The sequence below is a fragment of the Anopheles stephensi genome, chromosome 2 (assembly GCF_013141755.1).
Source record: "Anopheles stephensi strain Indian chromosome 2, UCI_ANSTEP_V1.0, whole genome shotgun sequence".
Taxonomy (NCBI): Eukaryota; Metazoa; Arthropoda; class Insecta; order Diptera; family Culicidae; genus Anopheles; species Anopheles stephensi.
Genome location: NC_050202.1, coordinates 32,739,805 through 32,760,439, shown reverse-complemented (window position 1 = coordinate 32,760,439; position 20,635 = coordinate 32,739,805). Strand labels below are relative to the sequence as shown.

Genomic DNA, 20,635 nt, shown 5'->3' with positions numbered 1-20,635 from the left:
TCGATCGGTTTGGACGATTTATGCGGCAGGAGGTGATGATGCCCTGGGAAAAACTTTTGAAGGTTAATTACATTCAATAGCAGATGTTTCGAGTTCTTTTTCTGGGTACTCTCTGAGCTATTGCACACAAATTTAAGGCGCTTAACAGATGCTTTTAAAATCGGCTTTCAACCGGAAAACTTTAGGCTGTGTTGAAGGTGTAAAGTGTTGTAAACACAGTTTGCTATTTTAACTTGCCTTTTTGTGATGGGGTTTACTGTTTCGTTGGCTCCGTTTTTTGGTTTGGGTTGGGTAGGGTAAGTTTGGAGCAAGTATAGAAAAATATTAAACAAAATTAAAGAGGGAAAATCCTCTCAAAAAATATAAACCGAAAACCCAACTTACACTAAACAAATTGTTCACATTTAACTCAATTCTATTTGTAGCAACAAAACGTTGGCGGCAATGGCAATCATTTGCCAAATCTCGTCAACAACCAGTGCAATCACCGTTTTCGGTGCCCCAAAGGAACAAGACCGCTGTGTTGAGCCCGTTCCGTGCGGCGTGTTGTCGGAAGACCTGTTTGAAATGTGAACAATTCCGAAGACAGCTATTAATCCTACTTAAATCGCTGAGTCCATCGTTCGTTGCCCCCTTTTCGCAAAACGGCCGAACCAAGTCCACCCTTATCCACACGTTGTCCACACGGGACCATACTTTTTGCGGTCGGTCGCGGTTGAATGTCAGAGCAACAAAAGCAACAAAACCCACCACTGACTTGGCATGATCACGAGTGCCAATCGTGGCAAATCATAACACCTCCTGCTCTCTCGCTCTCTCCATCCTATCAAGAATCGCCACTGCGCCAGGTTGGACAATGTTGGGGAAAGAAAATCCGGCACGAAAACAGCTTGCCAGACACCCCAGTCGCCCTTGCCATCACCACACCGTCGGATCGGGTGTTTGGATCACTTCAAAGCGCTTCACAATTACACTACGCACGATCAACAAATAAACGGCTAGATTTTTAAAGGTTTGTTGGCCTCCCACAAGACAAAAGCCACTACACACACTGGCCATTGATTGTGCCAACAACAACAGCACCAAAAAAAAAGCGCGTTGTTTGGTTAAGGTTCCTGGTGAAGACGGGCAAGCAAAAACCAAAAAAAAAAAGAGAAGAAAAACACCCGCAAGAGGAAACATTTTTCCGCCTCCGGGATACATTCAGCTGTTAAATCGTTTATTGTCGTCGTCGGTCGGGTCTGGTTGGGTCCGTTTGCCAGGCGAGTTTGCGTGTGCCGTTTAAGACGTGACCTTACGCAGCCAATCTCGGCCAACAGCAGAAAGATGAACTCGCCGAACTGCGGCCCGAAAGCCAAAAGGAAGTAGATTGTTCTTTATCGACTCCAATATATCATGGTCTTTGTTGGTAACGTCGACAGTGCGTTCTGCCGGTCTTACGCCAACCGAAGGGTCAAGGTGGTAAAACAGAATACCGGGTAGGAGACTTTATAAATTAGACGATAGCAGTATGCAAATGGCCCATGTTTAGGTAGTTGCCGGCTAATCTTTCTTAAACGCTAGACACCCTGCCGCTTTTAATTACAGCCAAAATAATCGTCTTTGGAAATGAGGCAAGCAAGATCAAAAGGGGAGAGAAAAGATTTAACCTTCTTTCGAATCGAGAGCTTTTGATGTGGCAAAGCGCGATTACATTACTTCCTGGAAAGGAATCCAATTTCTAGAACGTGATCTTGGTAAGCCTTTTAATGAAGGCTCATTTCACGTTCTCGTGGGAAGGATAAAAAAGGGAACCCAATCATTCGTGAGATTGATTTAATTCTTAAGTCGCTGATAGAAAATGACGATTGTCAAACATCTTTTAATGTTGCTTTTTTAAATCATAAATATAGTTCATACACGCAGATCAGCATAATTAATGCTAATAAACAAAGAATAAGCAATTTCAATCAACATAATGTTCGTCTGATACACCCAAAACGTCAAATAGCGTCGTCATTTAGCGGGCTTTAAATCAAATGTCGCACCAACGTACATAAAACAATGTCGTCCGGCGTCCTATCTAAATCCGTCACTGGCCAGCTGGCACGCAAAGTACTATGGCTCGTGCTCGTTGTGCTAAACCACAGCAACCCAACTTCCGTACACACATAATTCAATCACCATCCCCGGTTGCGGTTGCTGTCTTCATGATTTGTTTCGACCGGACACCGACGGGTGTGTATTAAAATGAATTAAATTTTTTACGCCCAACCATAACGGTTGCTTGTCCTGCGAACCCTCCACCAGGACCAGATGCGAAATATTCGCACGATGTCAAGAATGTTTCGTTTGTTTTGATTTTGGGCGCTGCCCGCCGTAAGCTTGACCGTGAAATCGCAAAGTACGATCCTGATGGAGACGCCTAGTGGCGCTTAACGCTGAACGCTGAATGTGCGAGAGTAGAATATTTTTCCGGGCCTAAGGTCCGATGGTGGTAGCGGTGGTATGACTCGGCGCGCAAATGAAGCGTATGTGTCAACTCTTTCTCTTCCTAATGCACTGGCACGATCCGTAAATGTATCATCACTTGCCAAACGCGGCACCAGGCGTAACCGCCGGGTTGCTGCATCGGGATTGTTTACAAACCTGTACAGGGGGGGGGATTACTAGCAAGTATTATTATTATTATTCTTCGTATTATTATGATTGCTACCAGTGCAGATGCTACTATTATTATTTTAAACCAAGCTGAACAGTGGTCGGTTTGGTCTGCGAGCGTAAATGTTTATCGAGCGAGCGGACCCCGAGCCAGTGGAGTGCTGTGGGGATGTTGTGCAGTTTAGGATAGAACCGGTTCGATGGTCAGTGAAAGTAAATAACCGTTTCCCACCGCGAGTATTTTTTGGAACAACAAACACCAGCAACTGCTTGCCAGTGTGTCCAGCAGTGACGCTGACGACTTGATGACAACGATTAAAAATAGAGAGAGCCTAGGTTAAGGCTAACCTGGCAAAAGTGTACCAGTGTATTCCTAGCATTCCTGGTAGGAAAAGTCCCAAAGGGAAATTGTGCGAAAGAAAAAGGAATAATTTGACGCTAAAACAGTTTCGTGTTGCCAGTGTGCACCCATCACAATATGCGTCGTCCGTCAGTGATTTGGTAAGCATTAATAGGACGCTAAGCCTGTGTCGATAAAATGTTTGCCGCAAGAAACAACTGTTAACCTGTTCGTGTGTTAAGGTAAAGCGCCATAAAGTGTAACAATACTGTCGGTTGTTGCTCAACAAAACTCATCATACTCGTCACAAAAGTAAAACCCCTCGTACGTGGCTTGTAAAACACACCCAACACCCATAACCAACACCCGCGTGGCAATTAAAACGGTTGTCCCTACGGTTTGGTGGGGCTTTGATATCTTTATGCCCTGTCTTACATCCGGTGAAATAATCAGTGAAACATGTCACGCGAATAAAGTTAATCTCGTGAAATAGGTTAACGCGAAACGCGGGATTAGAGTCATCCTTGGGACATCTGCAATCCTTGTGACATACGGCCGGGACATCTCGGGGTGGCCGGGTGACATTTACTACGAATCACACGCGTTGCGCGATCACTCTCGATCGTTTCGTGCCTGTCTCAACCAACACAACCCGTGGGGGTAGTGTTTCTCTGTGCCTTCCCGCGCTTCTCACGCCTCAACAGATTGAGTGACAAAATGTCTATTAATATTGGTGAAGTCTGCAAAACACTATTCCCCGCGCTAGCCTCCATCATCATCACGGGGGCAGAAAACGGGGAGGAATACTACGTATGTTTTCACCGTCTGACCGGGTTGGGAATGATGAATATGCTCCAACTGCATACGCATGAATGCACACGGATCGCTCGCAGATCGCGCGCGAAATGGATGGATTTGGCTGGACTTTGGCCAACACTTTGGCCCAACAACCGTCACCGTTTGTGAGGAAGACAAATGTGTTTGTTAACACAGGCGCACCTTCAAATGTGTCGGCAATTGTGGTGCAAACAAGTAACAGTTATCCTTGGGGGTAGGAAAGTGGCTAAGATATTATAAATGTGATCATAAAAACAATTAAAACTAAAACAAGATAAAAAAATTGGTTTGAGTAAATGAGTTATCTACACATTTATAACTATAAACTGTTTTAAGAATTTTTCATATGCTAATTCCGACAACCGATCCCGATGATTTGGAGCAACTTTGTCTAATTGAACACGTATTCGTGCTAGGATTATTAGCTCTAATTTTTGGTTTATAGCTGCTTCAAATATTAAAAAATCCTCTCATTACTAGCGAAATGTGCATACGTCTAATAGAGGACTAATTCTACCCAGTCTGTCCTGAAAACAGTGTTGTCCGACATTTAAATTAGGCAGCTTAAATTATCGCTGTGAAGCTTTTACCTTAGTGTTTCAGCATCCGACTAAAAGGGGATAAAAATTCTACTCTAAATATATAATATATTGAACAAAAACTCGCCATCAATGTACGAAATGTCAAAGCTGCTCATGATCACTTAGGATTCCAAAAAGTCTTCTTGACGATAAACGCCAAGAGCCTGATCAGGCCCAACGGAAGCTGACGAGCCCAACTGGCCTGAGCAGTTACAATTAGACTGGCATAACATCTATCGGAGGACCTTACCAAATTCATTTTCTGGTAAAGACAGAGAAGCAAATAATTGCCAAGGCCTAGAAAGTATAGTGTTTTGAAGACAGTCAGACAGAAGGTACCATCTAGTTGCGAAAGGTCAACTGGGGACCAGAAGATAATATTTTTACAATTTTTATACATCTTTGCACTGCTAGAGAAAGATACAAACGTCTTAGAGAGGACAGATTTCAGCCAATCAACAGTTTTGTACTACTCTTGCCCTTGATAAATGCAGCAGAAACTGATGAGGACATTCGGTCGTGACTTTATCGACTTAAATCTATGACGTTAGTGTCCAAGTATCCGTCCAAAAGGTGATAAATATCCTACACAATATAGATATGATATTGAGCATAATTCTCCGTCAATGTCCGAATTGTCAATGCTGCTCATGACCACTCAGAATGTCAAAACGTCTGACGATAAGCACGAAGAGACCGCCAACTGGCATGAGCAGCCACCAGTAGAATGTTCTGGAACAACATCTATCGAAGGAAAGATTTATTTCTTTAAATACATGCGTTACAGAAAATTGGTCAAACTATTACATTCCATCCTGCTGTAAAAAGCTGATTGTCGTTTTCGATCAACTTTCTCTGCAGTGTCCGTTACCCATATAACCACCCCATATACCTTGGGAAGAACTGTTTGATTGATTTGTTTACCTTCAATCAAACCTCTCATATAAAAAAGGAAACCGAAATAACACTAATTGACAGGGTTGATTGTAGTAGTGCGGTAGTGCCTTTTAAAAAATAGAAGCCTAGATACGGACGTACTATTTGCCAACGTGTCAATGTTTAGTGGAAGCAATCAAATAAATTTACTTCGCTTCACATGCGCCCACCAATAGGATGCAGGTCAATGTCACAAATCGTTTGTGAGTGGGGTTGGATGATTGATGGAACTGGAATGATGAACTAGAGTATGGAGAGAAATGGTTCGTTCGCATGCAATCATGAGCAAAGTTTGCACAGGTTTTCAATAAACATGCACACATAATTTACCTGTATTTTGTAAAGAAAAATGATACGAATAGTGGTCAACAGTACTGTTCCCATGTTTTATATGACATGTTTGAACAGTTTTATCTAATATCTACATAAGTAAACATAACATTGCTTTCGCAGGGATGATGATGATGATGAATGATGGCATACCCAGGACATCATTACACCAAAAACCTTCACTCTATCCTTAATTGCACTACTTTTGCTACCGGAAACAGGTTAAAATATACCTTTTCCACTACCTCAAATGCTTGCGATTTCATGATAATCGGGGCCTCTAATGATCGCCAAGCAAAAAAAAAAGCACAACCTACAATAATCCTGCCAGGCTGTAATGGTCAGTAGCGTGACGGAAATCGAGGGTGGAAGGGGGGTCAAAAAGACCCGTAAGCAATCAGCCACCCGTCATGATGTCCCCAATTTTGAGGTTCGACCGAAGGAAGCCATCAGGAAGTGCGCATTACGACGGCAGGATCATTGTGGGGTAAAGCAGACAGGCAGTGGGTGCCATAATTGCTCAGCACAATTACAACCTAACGAATCGAGCCAAGAAAATCTATCCGATAAACCAACCCGAAAAAAACGTTTTGCAGCAAAATCTGAGACCAGATTGATTGCCCCTCCAGTGCGTCAACAGCACATTACAAGCAGTATTTACACAACAGCCCTGCTGTCCCTGTTTGCTCTAGTAACGAACTGGGAAAAGGCTCAAGGCGGAGCTACCTTTTTTCCTGCAACTGTTGTTTCAATTAGTCCTTTTTCTAATTGACCTTTGATAAAAATGTATCCCCGAGCAACGAATATTGTTCCCTAATTAGAAGGATTCACTTCACCTTGACGTTCATTTTCACTGTCCATTGCTTCCCGTTCTTTATAATCATTGGACACAAATAATGCACCACTGCAGCTGCTCTCATTAAGAGTATGCGCTCCAGTCCCGCTCCGGTTCTTGGCGCCATAACCTCAACCGGCACAGCACTAAAACTGAATGAACTTTGCAACTTGCGTGCCGTGGTCATATTCTGTGCTCAAGTGTCATCAATCTAAATGCACTCTAATAGCGTAACCTGCAATGGATGCAATAAAGCTTCATTTGTGACCGACCATCAGGCAAACCCGGGCGACACTGGGGACGGTCCCCATGAAGGAATGGGTATCCTGCTCCTTTTGTCGAACGTCATCATCAGCCGAGTGTGAGAGCTGGGGGAGTTAAGTCACAACGTCATTGGAGAGCGCCCATCGGTATTGGTGGACATGTAAGGTGGAAAATAATTTTAAACAAGACTTAACCATTTAGAAAAGAATAACACTTTCCGCCTTTCCCGGCTACGTCAATGACCGGCCACGATGGACGACGCATGTGTGTCTGGGTTCCATTGTGCCTCACCAATCCTCAGGACCCTTGTACCTTCCCCTCATCGTATGCCATCGCTCCTATGCAAAGTACGTATTAGGACTGTGCATTTTGTAACACGCTGCCGGACCGCTTTTTCCACACGCCGACGAAGAGACGGCCCACTGGTAGGTGCAGTGAAATTAGAAATAAATCAAACAGCCGGTCGCCAGCGACAGCGACTAAATCTAAAGCAAACAAAACGCCGCAAACCACAACCTCGGCTGGGATTGGGTCCTTGGGTCGGCACGCAATGGAAGCCGGTTGTGTTTCCCTGCCGAAAAAGGGACGGACGGCAACTTAAAAACAATAACCGCATATAAATGACAGCTTGAATTAGCATAACGGACGGAGACGGAGACGGCGAGTGGCCAGTATCCGGCGCCGGAAGTGGACGTAAATAGTCGGGAGTTGAGTTTCCACGTCGCACGCACGCCCAAGACATTGCGACGTCTCCCGATTCCTGTTCCGATGTTTCGGTGACGACATTTCGCGATGCCAATTGCATCGATGTGTCCACCGGTTGGTCAAGTGGATAGAAAGTAAAACCTCCACTGCCGTCATCGGCGCGATGGTATAGAATTGTTCCTCGGTATTGATGCCACTTTTAGAAGAACAGTTAATTTAGATCAGCACATTCTAATTGTACTTTTGCGAAAATAGTTTGCGTATTTCGGAACAAACCAAAGCGACACTGGCACAATGAAAGTCACGCTCGTATTAGACTTTTTCACCAATTCTCGACCTGAAATAGCAATAGGTAACTACAAACAGTACCACTCGAAAAAGATACTTTTCTTCCCATTTTTCGCATTCACAATTGTACACCCTTCAGGAAGACTTCCTCCATGATCGTTACAAATGAAGAGCGAATATCGGATAATGACCGCACATCGGATCATTAGTTCGATGTTCATCTTCGCCGCTTCTCACATCTCGAAAGCACTCCAGATCGCCGGCCCAATCCCAACGATCGTTCGATCGATCGATGACTAAGCGTTGACGAAACAAACGAGTAGCAGACGCCAAGTACCGGCAAACCGGCCGGCCATTCCTACAGTGAACCACTCCCGCGTTACATAACCGTTTGCCCCACCGGGGAATGGGTGGTGGTGGTTTTCCCGGATCGTTCTAGTTACGCGCGAACGGTTCCACGATTCGCCACCTCCGTGCCGTTCATTTCGTTCTGCTGGAGTGCTCTTGAATTTCAAGTGTGCCGTCGAATTGCTACGGCCAAAGTGCGAATATGGCGGACACAGTGAGAAGCGAGGTGAGTGTGTGTATTGTTTATTTATACTATCGCATCAAGACGATTAGCAACCGTTTTCGGTGCTGGCGGCTTGGGCAGTCAGTATTGGCCGCGCGTCGCTACACATCCTCTTCGCCTGGGCCACTTTACAGCACTTGCACTACTGAGGTACAGGGAAAAACAGAGAACGACAATTATCGAGCGACTAGTCCGCGAAAGTATCATTAAAATATAATTAAACACTTCGCGACGTATATGCCCATCGGGAACCGCGGTGCCATCCTCTCCGTAATGCAACGGAAGTATGTAAGCACTAGCACATATGGTAAAACACACTCATGATCCTACTTTTGTGCCGATGATTGATCACGTACGATCGATCGATCGAGGCCGGTTAACGAGAGCTCTACACGGACGTCAGAACCTAACCGATCTACCGAGTCAGTCAGTCAATCACAGGCGCTGACATTTTCAATCCTACCGCCTGCCCGTAGCTAGAAAAGCGGAAGGAAGAACGTCATGTACGCGCCGAGGCATGGAACACAGCACACCGCCACCGGCACCAGGGTTTAAGGAATATATTTTTGGTGCACTTTGATGGTTGGTGGTGGTTCGAATCAAAACACATAAAACCACACATCTAATGCGTTCCAGCTGCGCACGATGAGTGAAAGTATGCCATCATCGCCGCCGGTTCAAGTGTTCCGGCGGCCGCGCTTAACCTGCCCCCAGTGTGAATAATGTGCAATGAGAGGAATCGCGCTACTGAGTCAGGCTCGCAGATTACGGTGAGTGGACAGTCGTCCCATCGTTCATCACGGTTATGCCGGTCGGTTCAAAACATGGAACCACCCCACCGAAACGTATGCCAACAGGTGTTTTCTGGTGATGCGAACCCTCTCCACTATGTGCCATGTGTCGCACATAAACACGAAACTCTGAACACGGCGAGCAGTGGACAAACGGTGAAAGAGGAAGTTTATTTTCAATCTGTCCACCACGAGAATGTAACATCAACGGTCCGTGACCGTACGGAAGGACAGCTTCTGCACGGGAGAACACACAGACGGCGACAAATTCAACTCCAGGATGGAGGACGAAAATGGGACCCAAGATTCAACCCACCCATGCAAGTGGGGTGCTTTTCGGGGATGAAGGGCATTTTTTCTCTCCCTTTCTCTCTCTTTCTCTTTCTCTCTCTCTCTCTCGTTGTTGTTAGTTTGTCAACAACATAAGAATCGTATAATCCACAATTTTTTTGTAGAAGCGTATCTGTTGCGAGTGTTTATTTTGTCCACCGAGTGTGGTAGGCAAGGACACGGCACAGCTCTGATTTGTGACGCTGCTCATGTTTGCCACCCTTTGGGGATGAAGAGAGCGGATCGAGATGAGGTTGTGTGCAGATGGTGGCAGATGGTTTTGTAATTGCTTTTTTTTGTTCGCCCAAAGAAGTATCATTCTTTTTATATTTCAAAAAGTTCAGAAAGAATACTTCTTAAGTCCGTTATATATTGTTTATGATACAATGGAGACAGTTCTTTTTCTTCTTGGCCTAACGACCCCTTAGGTCATGCCTGCCATATTTGGCTTACTATAGACTTATTGATACCGCATAGTTGGATAGGCAAGTCCTCACAACGGGGAGATGGTCCGGATGGGATTTGAACTCCGGTTCTGCCGGGTCGGCTCCTAAAGCCATGATGAAGACTCCCGTGTCCATATTAGCAGGTAACTAGCAAACAATTAATGACCTGTTCTCAATAAAATGGATCGCATTATGAAACTTCGCCGTAATTACCATTTCGAAAACAAGCGTTTCATTCAAGGTTTTGTCCCTCGCTGTGTGGACAGGAGATTGAACTTGTTCTGATACGATTTACCAGGAAACGCTCTAGCCGTTCATTGATTTGTATTCTAAGAACACCATACCCACCACGAACAGTGTTTGCCGCTTTCTTTGCGTGGGCACGGGGAAGGAATCCGTTTTTCTCATTAGCGTCCGAATTAATTGGATATCATTGTCAACGGCGTTACCGTGTCGTTGGGCCGTTGTTACGGAAGGTGCTGAGTAGCCGACTGTTCCGGACCGGGGAGCGCCACGCGTTTGATGGACACCACTAACAGCAAGTGTCACGAGACAATGTGATAGCGTGTGCAAGTGGAACATTACATGACAATCTCGCGCAGACAGGGACTCCCGAAACAGATGTCCCTAGTGGGACACCAGCAGAGTGAAAGTGAACTCACATTGACGTGGTGGATGTATCATGCTACAAACTACACCGTTGGCGTTGTCTTGCCGTTTGTCAGATTGGTTCTCATCAAACGCCCGCCAAACAGTGGTTGACACCTACCATGATGGATGGTGATGGACGTGAGAGCACAGTGCGGCCGGCCCTATCGCCATCGGTTAAAAGCATTTTAAAGTGATGAACCTCGGAAAACTAGCAACGTACGGGGCGATTGCATCGGCATTAGTGATCTTTTGGCAGTGGTTCCGAAACCTTGTTAGCCGGAACGGGCTACAAAGTAATTTTTGCCTGGGTGGTCCCTTGACGCAATGGTCGCTAGAAATCAAAAATGCCCTCCTTTTGGACTAATTTCTGGAGATTCGGTCGATCGGTTGGCTAGGTGCCCAGATTCGTTCGCTGTTTTTGTTAAGCTCAGAAGCTGCTGCTATCCATCATGACCCGTTTGGAAGTTTATGCCAACGTTATCGTAACGCTAACTATAGAGCAGAGTTTATGAGTTGATCGGTTTCGATCGGTACACCGCAGCGTCTTGTAAATAATGTCTGTACGGTAGTTGCTGTACGCTCCAGGGAATTCCGAATTCTGACCGTCTGTTTAAATTAACTATTTGATCGTTCCGGAATTCCACACAGACAAAGTGTCCTTGCTGATCTTTACCACAGAACCGCTCGGAACCTTGGCCCGATCGTGGAAAATCGAAAAAAAAATGGAAAACCATGCAATCCTACTGGGCATTCTCATCGGCAAACAGCACGTCATACGAACACCTTGTAACAAGCCGGTCGTCCGAGCGTGTTCCCCGGTGAAGGTTTCCAACCTCCCGGTGGGAAATTTACGCAGGGACACGGGTTGGCCTGAAATCCCGCAGACTGATCAGCGTCACAATAAATAAAAATGTTTTACGATCATGTCTCCCACCGTCCTCGCTGGGGTGCTGGGCTGGCACGTATGAGCTATAGTGTCCGCTCTGGTGGACATTGCCGTAGTACTGCGTGATTTTCCCGATTCATTCTGAGCTTGATTGTTGGAAGATCGGAAGAGATAGAGTGTGAGCGAGAGAGTGAGACGAGCATTCCAACATCATCGCTCCAACAACCCAATGTTCGATCCGGTGGCCGTGTGTCTACTGCCACCACGCCGCCACACCAGCACCCTGCTACCCAGGTTTTGATATTTTGTTATTATGACAGCGTTCCTTCTCGTTCGCACGGAAATGAAAACAATTTTCTCGCCCGTTGTACGAGGCAAAGGCAAAAAAACGACCCCCACACGAACATGATACAATAACAGCTTCTTTGCGTATTGGAGAATTTTTCCGAGCAAAAGAGATGTGCCGTATGAGTGCATACGAGAGCGCTGAATTATGGTTTAGAAATTGATGGTCGGGGCCGTGTCGGGTCCGGCTGATCTGAGAGGAACCGAACGAAGAATCATCACGATTTATTTTTACGATCATTCCCATTTGTTCCCGAGGGGGCTGGATTAAAGCCAACCACCACGCCACTTGATGCAGCAGCGGTTATCTTAAGGAGATTGGTGATTCAAAATGGAGTCATCTGACTACGACCACTTGCCGACTCTCGCATGGTGGTCGATGATGATGAAGGAAGTCGTGGCTACTGCTCAAAACAAATCGATGGGCTACCCATCCATTACCGGCATGAAGCATTCCAGGCTGTACAAACAGGCAAGACATTCCACTGCTTAATCAATCAGGACTTACCTATCGTTTTCAGTATTTGAAAATCATCCAAAGCATAGTCCTCCGGTTGTTTGCGGCGAACAGCTGCGCCGATATTATTATTCTTATCAGATAGATCGCCACCATCATCATCGCTATCGCCGCCGCACCGATTATCATCACCATCGTCAGCGTCAGCAGCAGGACCTCTGGCTGGCTGCTGCCGGTTGCCGGAACCATTCTGACGATGCTGCTGTGGCTGTTTTGTCACCGAACTTAGCTCGTCCGGATCGTCCTCGTCTCCGTCGGCGGAGGAGGTGGACGCTTGTTTGCGGGTGTTTCTTGGCGGACTGTGGCGTAACGCTTGCTCACTATCGGAGTTCTCGTCTTCCTCCTCTTCCTCGTCCTCCTCGTCGTCGTCGTCCTCGACAGATTTTCCTTTCTCGCCAACGGCTAGCCTGTAAGCAGAAGTAAACATCAATATCCTGCTGAGCTAAAGCTCTTAAGAGTGGATTTAAATCATTCACGAAAACGTACCTCAACCGAACACTCTCTCCCTGGCGGCGTTCTCCCCGGACGCTGTCCTCCTCTTGCTCGTCGTTCTCGTCCTCCTCCTTATCCTCCTCTAGATCACGCTCTTCCTCCTCCTCCTCCTCCTCCTCCTCCTCCTCCTCCTCCTCGTCCTCTTCGCCGCTGAAATCGGACTCGAGGGGATCGGTCGATTCGCCACCGGAATTGGCACTTCCCGTCGATTTGACGCTGTCATTAATGCTAAGCTTTTTAATGCCCGTACCGCAGCTGTTGAGCGTTACCGACACCGTGGTCGATGTCTCCGAGGGGCGCAGCGTGTACCCGGTGAGTCGGGGCGAGGAGGACATTTTTCCTTCACTGATCTACTTTTAGACGGGGCTTTTATCGGTAATGCAACACGTGTGAGGAAAAACGGACCGCAACAAACTACGTCAGCCAAAAAATCCCGGGAATTTCCTGAGCGTGCGAATTTCTCCGAAAGAGTGGGAAAAACCTTTTTCAATTCTAACAGAACTCACTTCTTCAGGTCTCGTGTGTGTTAAAGGACACAGATGGAGCGAGGAAAAGAAACGACTGAAATGAGAGAAAGAAAATATATAAAGATCGTCAACAGATTGCCGAAACATGATCGTTCTATCACCCCTGATAAAGATCACCTAGATGATGCTTGAACGAGAGATGCAAACGCAAACGAACAACAAGTTCGATAAATCACCTAAATGAAGACGGTAATTACCGTTTCGTGCGGGTCTGCAAATAGTCGCGTCTTTCTATAAAAAGAGCAGCGTAGCCAAATTGTCACATTTTGCGCATTTAGAACAAAAGGTGAAGATTACGGTCTAATTCTATTTATAGAACCCAAGTCAGCTTTTTTTGATTCCATATCAAATTTAAACCATCACCACAAGTGATCTACTGATCCAGCATTCATGATGCCGTGCCGCGACGCTTTTGTTCGCCTTATCGCCTTACCACAATCGAGTGGCGCTAGATTGGTGACTTGCAACAGACATGAAAGATGAGAACTGAGCCTTCTTCACTCTTCACGACGGCGCACTGATTTATAGCTGTCAGTGAAAATATTCAGATAAAACCAACCACCCTCAGATATCAGCTGGCCAGCCAGCAGTGCATGTGATGATCGTGCAAAACAAATATTCATGCTATTTCAGTGTGCCGAGAGTTGTCATCGTCAAACAGGTCACCGGCATTCGCTTTCACTGGGGTGTGGGGCAGTACACGAAGAAAGTCGAGTAGAGGAAGATCACCCTTTACGGAGGGGGGAATTGATTAAGCGAGTCCTGTAAGCGTAAAATTCTTACATTGACCGCTGTCCGTCGTAAATTAGCGGACAATTATTGGACCTGTACGTAGCGGACAAAGTTCAACCCCTATATGCTACATTAAATTACAACTGATTACAAGCGGAATGGACACCCGGCATTAGGTACCGGGTTGGTTTAATGATGCACTAAATTTATAATCTATTTTGATGAGCCAACAAACACGGTGCTTGGGACTTGAGCTATAATAGAGTGAAAATATGTAATACCGCTGCTTTGCGAAATTATTAGCGCACTTAATCAAAGCTGCTGTAAAACAATCTCAACTTCAACTGTATGCTTTCTGATGCTTGTCTTGTTCGTGATACAGCTATTCACCTCAAAAAGAACATGTTGGTGAAGTAATTACTAAAGCCAGCAAGATTTGTGGGGCATTTTGGGACTTCATTCGTGTATGGGCAATGATGGATGTCTAACATTGGGATTGGATCGCTAGGCCAAAGAAGTTATATGAGCGGCTGGCTGTTGGGGTCTACGGAAGATCCAGACTTGCTTTCCTTTGTATATCTCTATATGTTTTTCAGGATATCCTGTAGTTGCTCTAACATTGGAAACGCTCGATACCCTATATTATCATAATGAACCCTGTATATCTTATTACTCATGGTTTAACCAGTGTTATGATCTCATTGATTTTATTTCTTCTTCATCTTCCAAATGCTTTTTAAAAGTTTATTTAGTTTTTCCTAATTTTGTATATACTAGCCTTAAGCTACCGGATATTACGAAGTTTTTGTTTACACTTTCCCATGGTTTCCAAAGATTTAGAGTTTCCTCCTGAAGATTCCCCAGTTATTTTTGTATTTTTCCCACAGTTTTTTGATTATACAAATATTTTTTGTTTTATTTTTTCATGTATTTTTGCAACACCTATTGTTGCCAAAAAGTGTGCTAATTAAAAATATTTAAAACATGTTTTAAAATATTGAAAGGACGTCTCATTTCATATATGTCAACTAAACAAAATTTCAACCTTTTAACAATTTTTCTTATATATGTTGAGAAGAAATGTGTGTTGAAATTTATGTATAAATTTATTATGAATTCAATGATATTTGGAAAATTATCAGGAATCTGTGGGACGAAATCACCAATATCTAAGGGAAGCGTCGACAAACCGCGAATCAAAGCCAAAAATATCTGAGAAAGCGTAAAATAATGACAAAACGAAACTTAAATAATCGTATAAGTCGTCTAAAAAGTTCGCGACAAAAACAAAAATTAAAAGGATTTTGTCTAAAAATCTCGGGACAAAACCGAAAATACTTGCGAGCAAGTAAAAAAAATCTAGAAGGTACCATGCATCATTACTCTTCCAGATAGTCGTAAAGGACAATGTTCATTGACCATTAATTAATTGATGGCACTTTCATTCATTCAATCAACAAAAAGCGTTAGCAACCAACCATCATTCATCAGCACAGCCAAAGAGGCCGCCAAGTATTCCACCAAAGCATTCTTCACACCTGATAAGAAGCATCGTAAATCCTTACCACTGGTCGTAATCTTACCTCCCGCTTGTTGAAGTACTAAAGAACGTTGATGATACCAGGGAGCGGGAAGTCCCTAGCACTGGTTTTTTTTTCTCACGCCGTTGAGTGGAAAATTTATTTCCCTTCTCAAATCTGAAGAAGCTGTTTAACGACGCCACGCACTGGCTTTTCCCAAATTTTCAACCTGATTAGGCTACGCTTCGATTTCACTTCACAAAAACACTCTATAGCACAGACAGCCACACTCACACACACACAAATTCGTCGTTTTCCGTCACTAAGCAACGGGCACGCACAGGGCACAGAAACACACACACACACTCACACTACTCTTCTCTAGTCACCGCGCACGTGGATGGCTGATGATTGCTTTGTAAAGATGCAAAAATATGTTCACATTTTCACTTTATCTGTTCACTTTCCACATGTCATTTGCCAAAATTGTATGCACTGTATTTTCCGTTCGATTCGGTTCGGGCCCTATCGTCGATGTGGCGAGCCCGTGCCTAACCTATAGCTACCAGGTGGGTTTTTGGGGGGCTGTTTTTTGTTTTGTTTTCTGGAACCTTGCAATTACTGGTACGCAACAGACCGGCGGTAGAAAGTAAGCCAAGCCGAAAGAAGAGCAAAACAAACGCCTCGAAACAAACGGCAGAGACGCGTGCTCAAAGGCACATGCCAAAGGAGACACAAGTTTCCAATGCAGACAGGGGAGAGAGGGAAAAAAATCACTGCACTTCCGTCGTACGATTTTCCGAACTTCCGAACAAATAATTCCCCTGGAAACTGGAGGATGAGGATTTTGGCGATTTGATTTGAATTTTGGGTGTTTACCCACTTAGACGTTGTTTACTTTCTCTGGCGAAAATTTTCGATTCGTATCTCGCTTAATCGAAACTGAAGGGAATCACTACTATACGCTATCAATCGCGCAACGGATCAGTACTTTCGCACACAAATCTGTGTCTCGTTAATCAGTTTATGTTTTAATGCGTTGCGAACGTTGAGCAATTATTTTTCAGTTGTCACTAGTTGGCACACTTTTTGATCTTGTTTTTTTGTTGAGTTTTAGAACGGTCAGCTTAATTAACCGTTGGCCATTAATGTCGTTCGATTTTAACATCACACCATTCGCCGTTAAAAATGCGACCGGCGTGTATTGCTGCTACTGCCGTCGATACCGAACTCCGAGGTGCGTGTTCACTTCACGACCGTTCACGATAAGCTCTCTCTTTCGACTGAAGCATTCGAATCGCTCGCACTGGTTTTGCGCGCGCGGAGCAACGATTTAAAAACACTTGCTGCTGGTACAGGGTTTTCCTAGTTCGAAAGCAAACGCGAGAGCAATGTAGCAGTATTTGTTTGATTTTTTTCTCTTTGGTCAAACATTACCGACCACTGCTTTGAAGAATGGCAACATAAAATAACTTCGTACCGTTGAGGCCACGACAAATGGATGACGATGTCAATGCGTAAATTAAAAAATCTTCCAAATTAAATTAATTATTCCAAAAAGATTCTAGCACCAGGTTCCTCTACTCGCGTTGTTTCGAACACATCACGTTTTCACTCGCCCTTCAACCGCAAACTTCCATGGAAACACATAGCAACTAACAACCAGACGAATACTTACCGGGATTTCGACTCGAGAAGCTGAAATATTTTTAACGTTAAGTTTTCCACAATCATCCCTCTTTTAAACGAAAGCTTTTTAACATAGCGCATCATGTAGCGTGGACTTTCGACCAGTTTGCACTTAAATAAAAACGACAAGCTAGTTTACTACTGCAGTAACTAATACCTACTAAACTAATAATATCGCTGTGCGACGTCTTAAACTGAAAATAATCAAAATTAATACTGATACCCGACATAACTGTTTGCCACAGTTTGCATGAAAAAAGTTGCGCAGTTCGCATGGATTTAGTATCGATTTTGATTTGCTCTTTCTATCACTCTCGTGCTCTCTCTCTCTCTCTCTCTCTCTCTCTCTCTCTCTCTTTCTCGCTCTCTCATGCTCTCAACAAAAATGCATTGCATTTTTGGCTAAAGTCTGAATAGATGCCCCCCCCCCCCCTCACGGCACTCATTTTTCGCTACTGACTTACCTTAAATTTAGGTAAAAGTTAAGCAAAAATGTTAGAAATCGTTGTAATAATTATTTATAATAATTAAAAACAATAAATAAATAATAAATAAATAAATACATACAGTAAAAACTCTGAAAAATATACCTTTTTGGATAACTCAGTAGCGAAAAATGAGTGCCGTGAGTGGGAGGGGCATCTATCAGACTTTAGCCGCATTTTTTAGATAACACGCTTACACCTATTTTGTTGCTTGGGTAATGCATTAAGCGATCTGAATGTCAAATTCATCTGTCAAGCACGAAAGCGTCATCAACTCCTTGGCAACACTGCACGGAGCATAATCGAAAACAGAAGAATCCACTGCCGGCTACATTATCTCCTGTTTGTGCATTTGCCACGATCCTTATCCAGTTCCACTACTAATCTCACTAACCTGCTTCGATATGTCCAACAAGAACAAGAAGCAATCAGAAAATGCTCCAGCCAAGGAGGAAGAGGTAAGGTAACGGCGAGCCACGGACATGTTGCTCTCGGGAAAACGGGACACGTCACAGATTTCTGAGATGCAAAACTAACCATCTGTTTACTGTGTTGAAATGCATCCCACAATTTGCACAGGTCGTTCAGATCAACAAATGGGACGGAACTGCGGTAAAGCACGCGCTGGACGATTCGGTTAAAAATGCACTGATGGAGCACAGCAACATGAAGGAGCATTTCGCTATCATTGACGGGCGACTGTTTATCTGTGCGCAGGCGGTTGCGATCGCCCTGGTGGCACTCGGCTATGACTATCAGTATTCGTTTCCCGCTTCGAAGCCGGTGCTGATCGTGTGCGTGTGCTGCTACTTTTTCCTGATGGGTGTGCTGACCATCTACACGACCTATGTGGAGAAGGGCATCTTTGTGGTAGGCAACCAGAAGGACGGCAATGGCAACGTCAAACGATGGCAAGCCAGCTCGGACATGAAGAAGTATGACGATAAGTATGAGCTGACGGTGCAGCTGCGGGATTCGCGCGGAGTTCGGGAGGCTACGGTCACCAAGTCCGTGGCCAACTTTATCGACGTAAACGGCGTCGTGCTGGATGATCTGGTGGCCAGTGAGGTTAACCGTATTGTGAATTCTTTGAACGCAGATCGCAAGGATAAGTAAGCGGGCAGACGTATGTGCGCCAAGAGAAGGGAATGATTATATGATTAAAAAGTAATAAAATACGAGCCGTTAAACATTCGGTTTAATACATTATTTAATTCAGTTGAGTGAAGTGTCGCGAGCTCATGAAAATCGTAGAAAGCAATAATATCTATAGTAAAGGGACTAAGGGCAATAAAGAAAGGGAACTCACAAATTCTTCTTCCTTCGCGCACGTCCATGACCGTCCGTATCTACATTTTCCTGCGCAAAAAAATAAGTTATAAAAAATGTTAGTTGTAATTTTCAGATCAATCAACTTTGAAGCTGATTTTTACTTTTTGGCGACGGTTATCTGCTGTCCCTCGGCGACCGGACACTTCAGCACCACCACCGACTGCAGGTTCTGTAGTAATTGTTCCGCATTTGGACTATCCGAGCTCTGCAGCAAGCTGGCGAAAGGGAAAAAGCACGTCGCATATTTCACATCTTCATTGGCCAGACTACCCATGTTCTGAATCAATCGGTACAGCAAATCCAACAGCTTCTTTTTGCCCGCTTTTCCCTCTAGTCGTGACGAAAGCGATGTGTTTTCCTCTACCGCGAGGACGTACATCAGTACGGCCATTACTTGCGCTACGCACTTTCCCGTCTGGGCTTGCTCTTCATTCGGTTTCCACGTTTCCACACAAGTGGCGTTCAAGTGTAGCACATAGTCGGACGGTTCCAGTGTGAATGGGTCGCGATACTTTTCCAACTCGGACGGTGTTTCGATTCGCTTCAGGAAACCGTCGGTGTCCTCGAGGAAAAGTAGCACGGCGTGCCAGAACAGTCGCAAAATTACGTGAAACATTCGTGTAACCTTCGGACCGCGGAAAAGCAACTGCAAATCGTCTACGATTTCGCACTCGAACTGGTGGTAGCGCTGAAGCGACTGTTCCCGGCATTCCTCGCTACAGTACATCACAGCGGTACAGTCGCGGCAAGGTAGCAGGTTGTGTGCGTTGCTCTCGCCACAGTAATCACACCGTTCGTAGGCGAATTCTGACTCTAGCACCAGCACGTACGGCTTTTCCACAAGTACCTTTTCGCCCACATCCAACCCACGGTTTGTGCAAATTCCTTTCCCGTCCTTGCAAAGCTCTAGACATGATTTAATCGCACAATGCCGTGTCGTGCTCTGATCCACCGTGGCACTTTCACCGCCATCGGCTTCCATCATCAGTTGCTTGCAGCGTTCTTCTCGTTGCAGCAGCTTTGGCATCATATCCGCCGGGTAGTTATGACGCCGGGCCAGTGCAATATTTTGCAAACACTCACGGTACTGCTTGCTGTTGAAGTAAACGGCGGACCGGTTCGCGTAACCTAGCCCCAAATCTTTGGATCCATCCGGGGCCATGCAGATGCTCTGATTGTACAGCTGCAGCGCTTTTCCCGGGTCGTTCGGATCCTTCTTGTACGCCGCATTTCCTTGCTCGCGGAGACCGGCCGCCTTGCTGTTGCTCTTCGCAATCTTCCCTTTGGGGAAGGGCCAATATTTGCGCTCGAAAAGCGTTCTCGCTGCTTCCAGATTATCGAATGCCAGATTGCGCCGCGATATAGTCCAGGATGTAGCCAGTCCAACGGACGGACAGTCCAGTTTTTCTATCACTTCTGGCCGAAGCATTTCGATTCCTGTTTTCGGCGCCGTTGTAAACACACACAGCCGGTTTGACAGCGCTGCTACGATCGAGCATGCCGCAAACGTCTGGTCGGAAACAACCACAAACAAAGCAAACGTCTGAATCGCGTGCGCTCCAAGG

At 45.1% G+C, this 20,635-nt stretch overlaps 3 protein-coding genes across 4 annotated transcripts in view; 1 reads left to right on the top strand and 2 right to left on the bottom strand.

The window, feature by feature from the left end:
- Positions 1 to 16,864, bottom strand: part of LOC118508023 (cAMP-dependent protein kinase catalytic subunit PRKX) — a 50,115-nt gene extending 33,251 nt beyond the window's left edge. The window contains exons 1-3 of one of the 2 annotated variants that reach the window (XM_036047413.1): positions 15,610 to 16,864; positions 12,780 to 13,346; positions 12,285 to 12,700 (exon numbers count right to left, since the gene is read on the bottom strand). In XM_036047413.1, the coding sequence (XP_035903306.1) occupies positions 12,285 to 12,700; positions 12,780 to 13,120 (757 nt within the window). In that variant the 5' untranslated portion in view covers positions 13,121 to 13,346; positions 15,610 to 16,864. The remainder of the gene's footprint in view (positions 1 to 12,284; positions 12,701 to 12,779; positions 13,347 to 15,609) is intronic. The other variant, XM_036047412.1, reaches the window with a different exon arrangement.
- Positions 16,865 to 17,984: 1,120 nt separating this feature from the next.
- On the top strand, positions 17,985 to 18,952 carry LOC118508035 (signal peptidase complex subunit 2). The gene is made up of 2 exons (XM_036047437.1): positions 17,985 to 18,196; positions 18,318 to 18,952. Exons 1-2 carry the CDS (start codon positions 18,143 to 18,145, stop codon positions 18,852 to 18,854), a joined length of 591 nt encoding a protein of 196 aa, XP_035903330.1. The 5' UTR covers positions 17,985 to 18,142; the 3' UTR covers positions 18,855 to 18,952.
- LOC118508025 lies at positions 18,931 to 20,590 on the bottom strand. The gene is made up of 2 exons (XM_036047416.1): positions 19,172 to 20,590; positions 18,931 to 19,097 (listed from the first exon to the last, which is right to left on the bottom strand). The coding sequence occupies exons 1-2, from the start codon at positions 20,497 to 20,499 to the stop codon at positions 19,088 to 19,090; spliced, it is 1,338 nt and encodes a 445-aa protein (XP_035903309.1). The 5' UTR covers positions 20,500 to 20,590; the 3' UTR covers positions 18,931 to 19,087.
- Between the last annotated feature and the right edge of the window lie 45 nt (positions 20,591 to 20,635).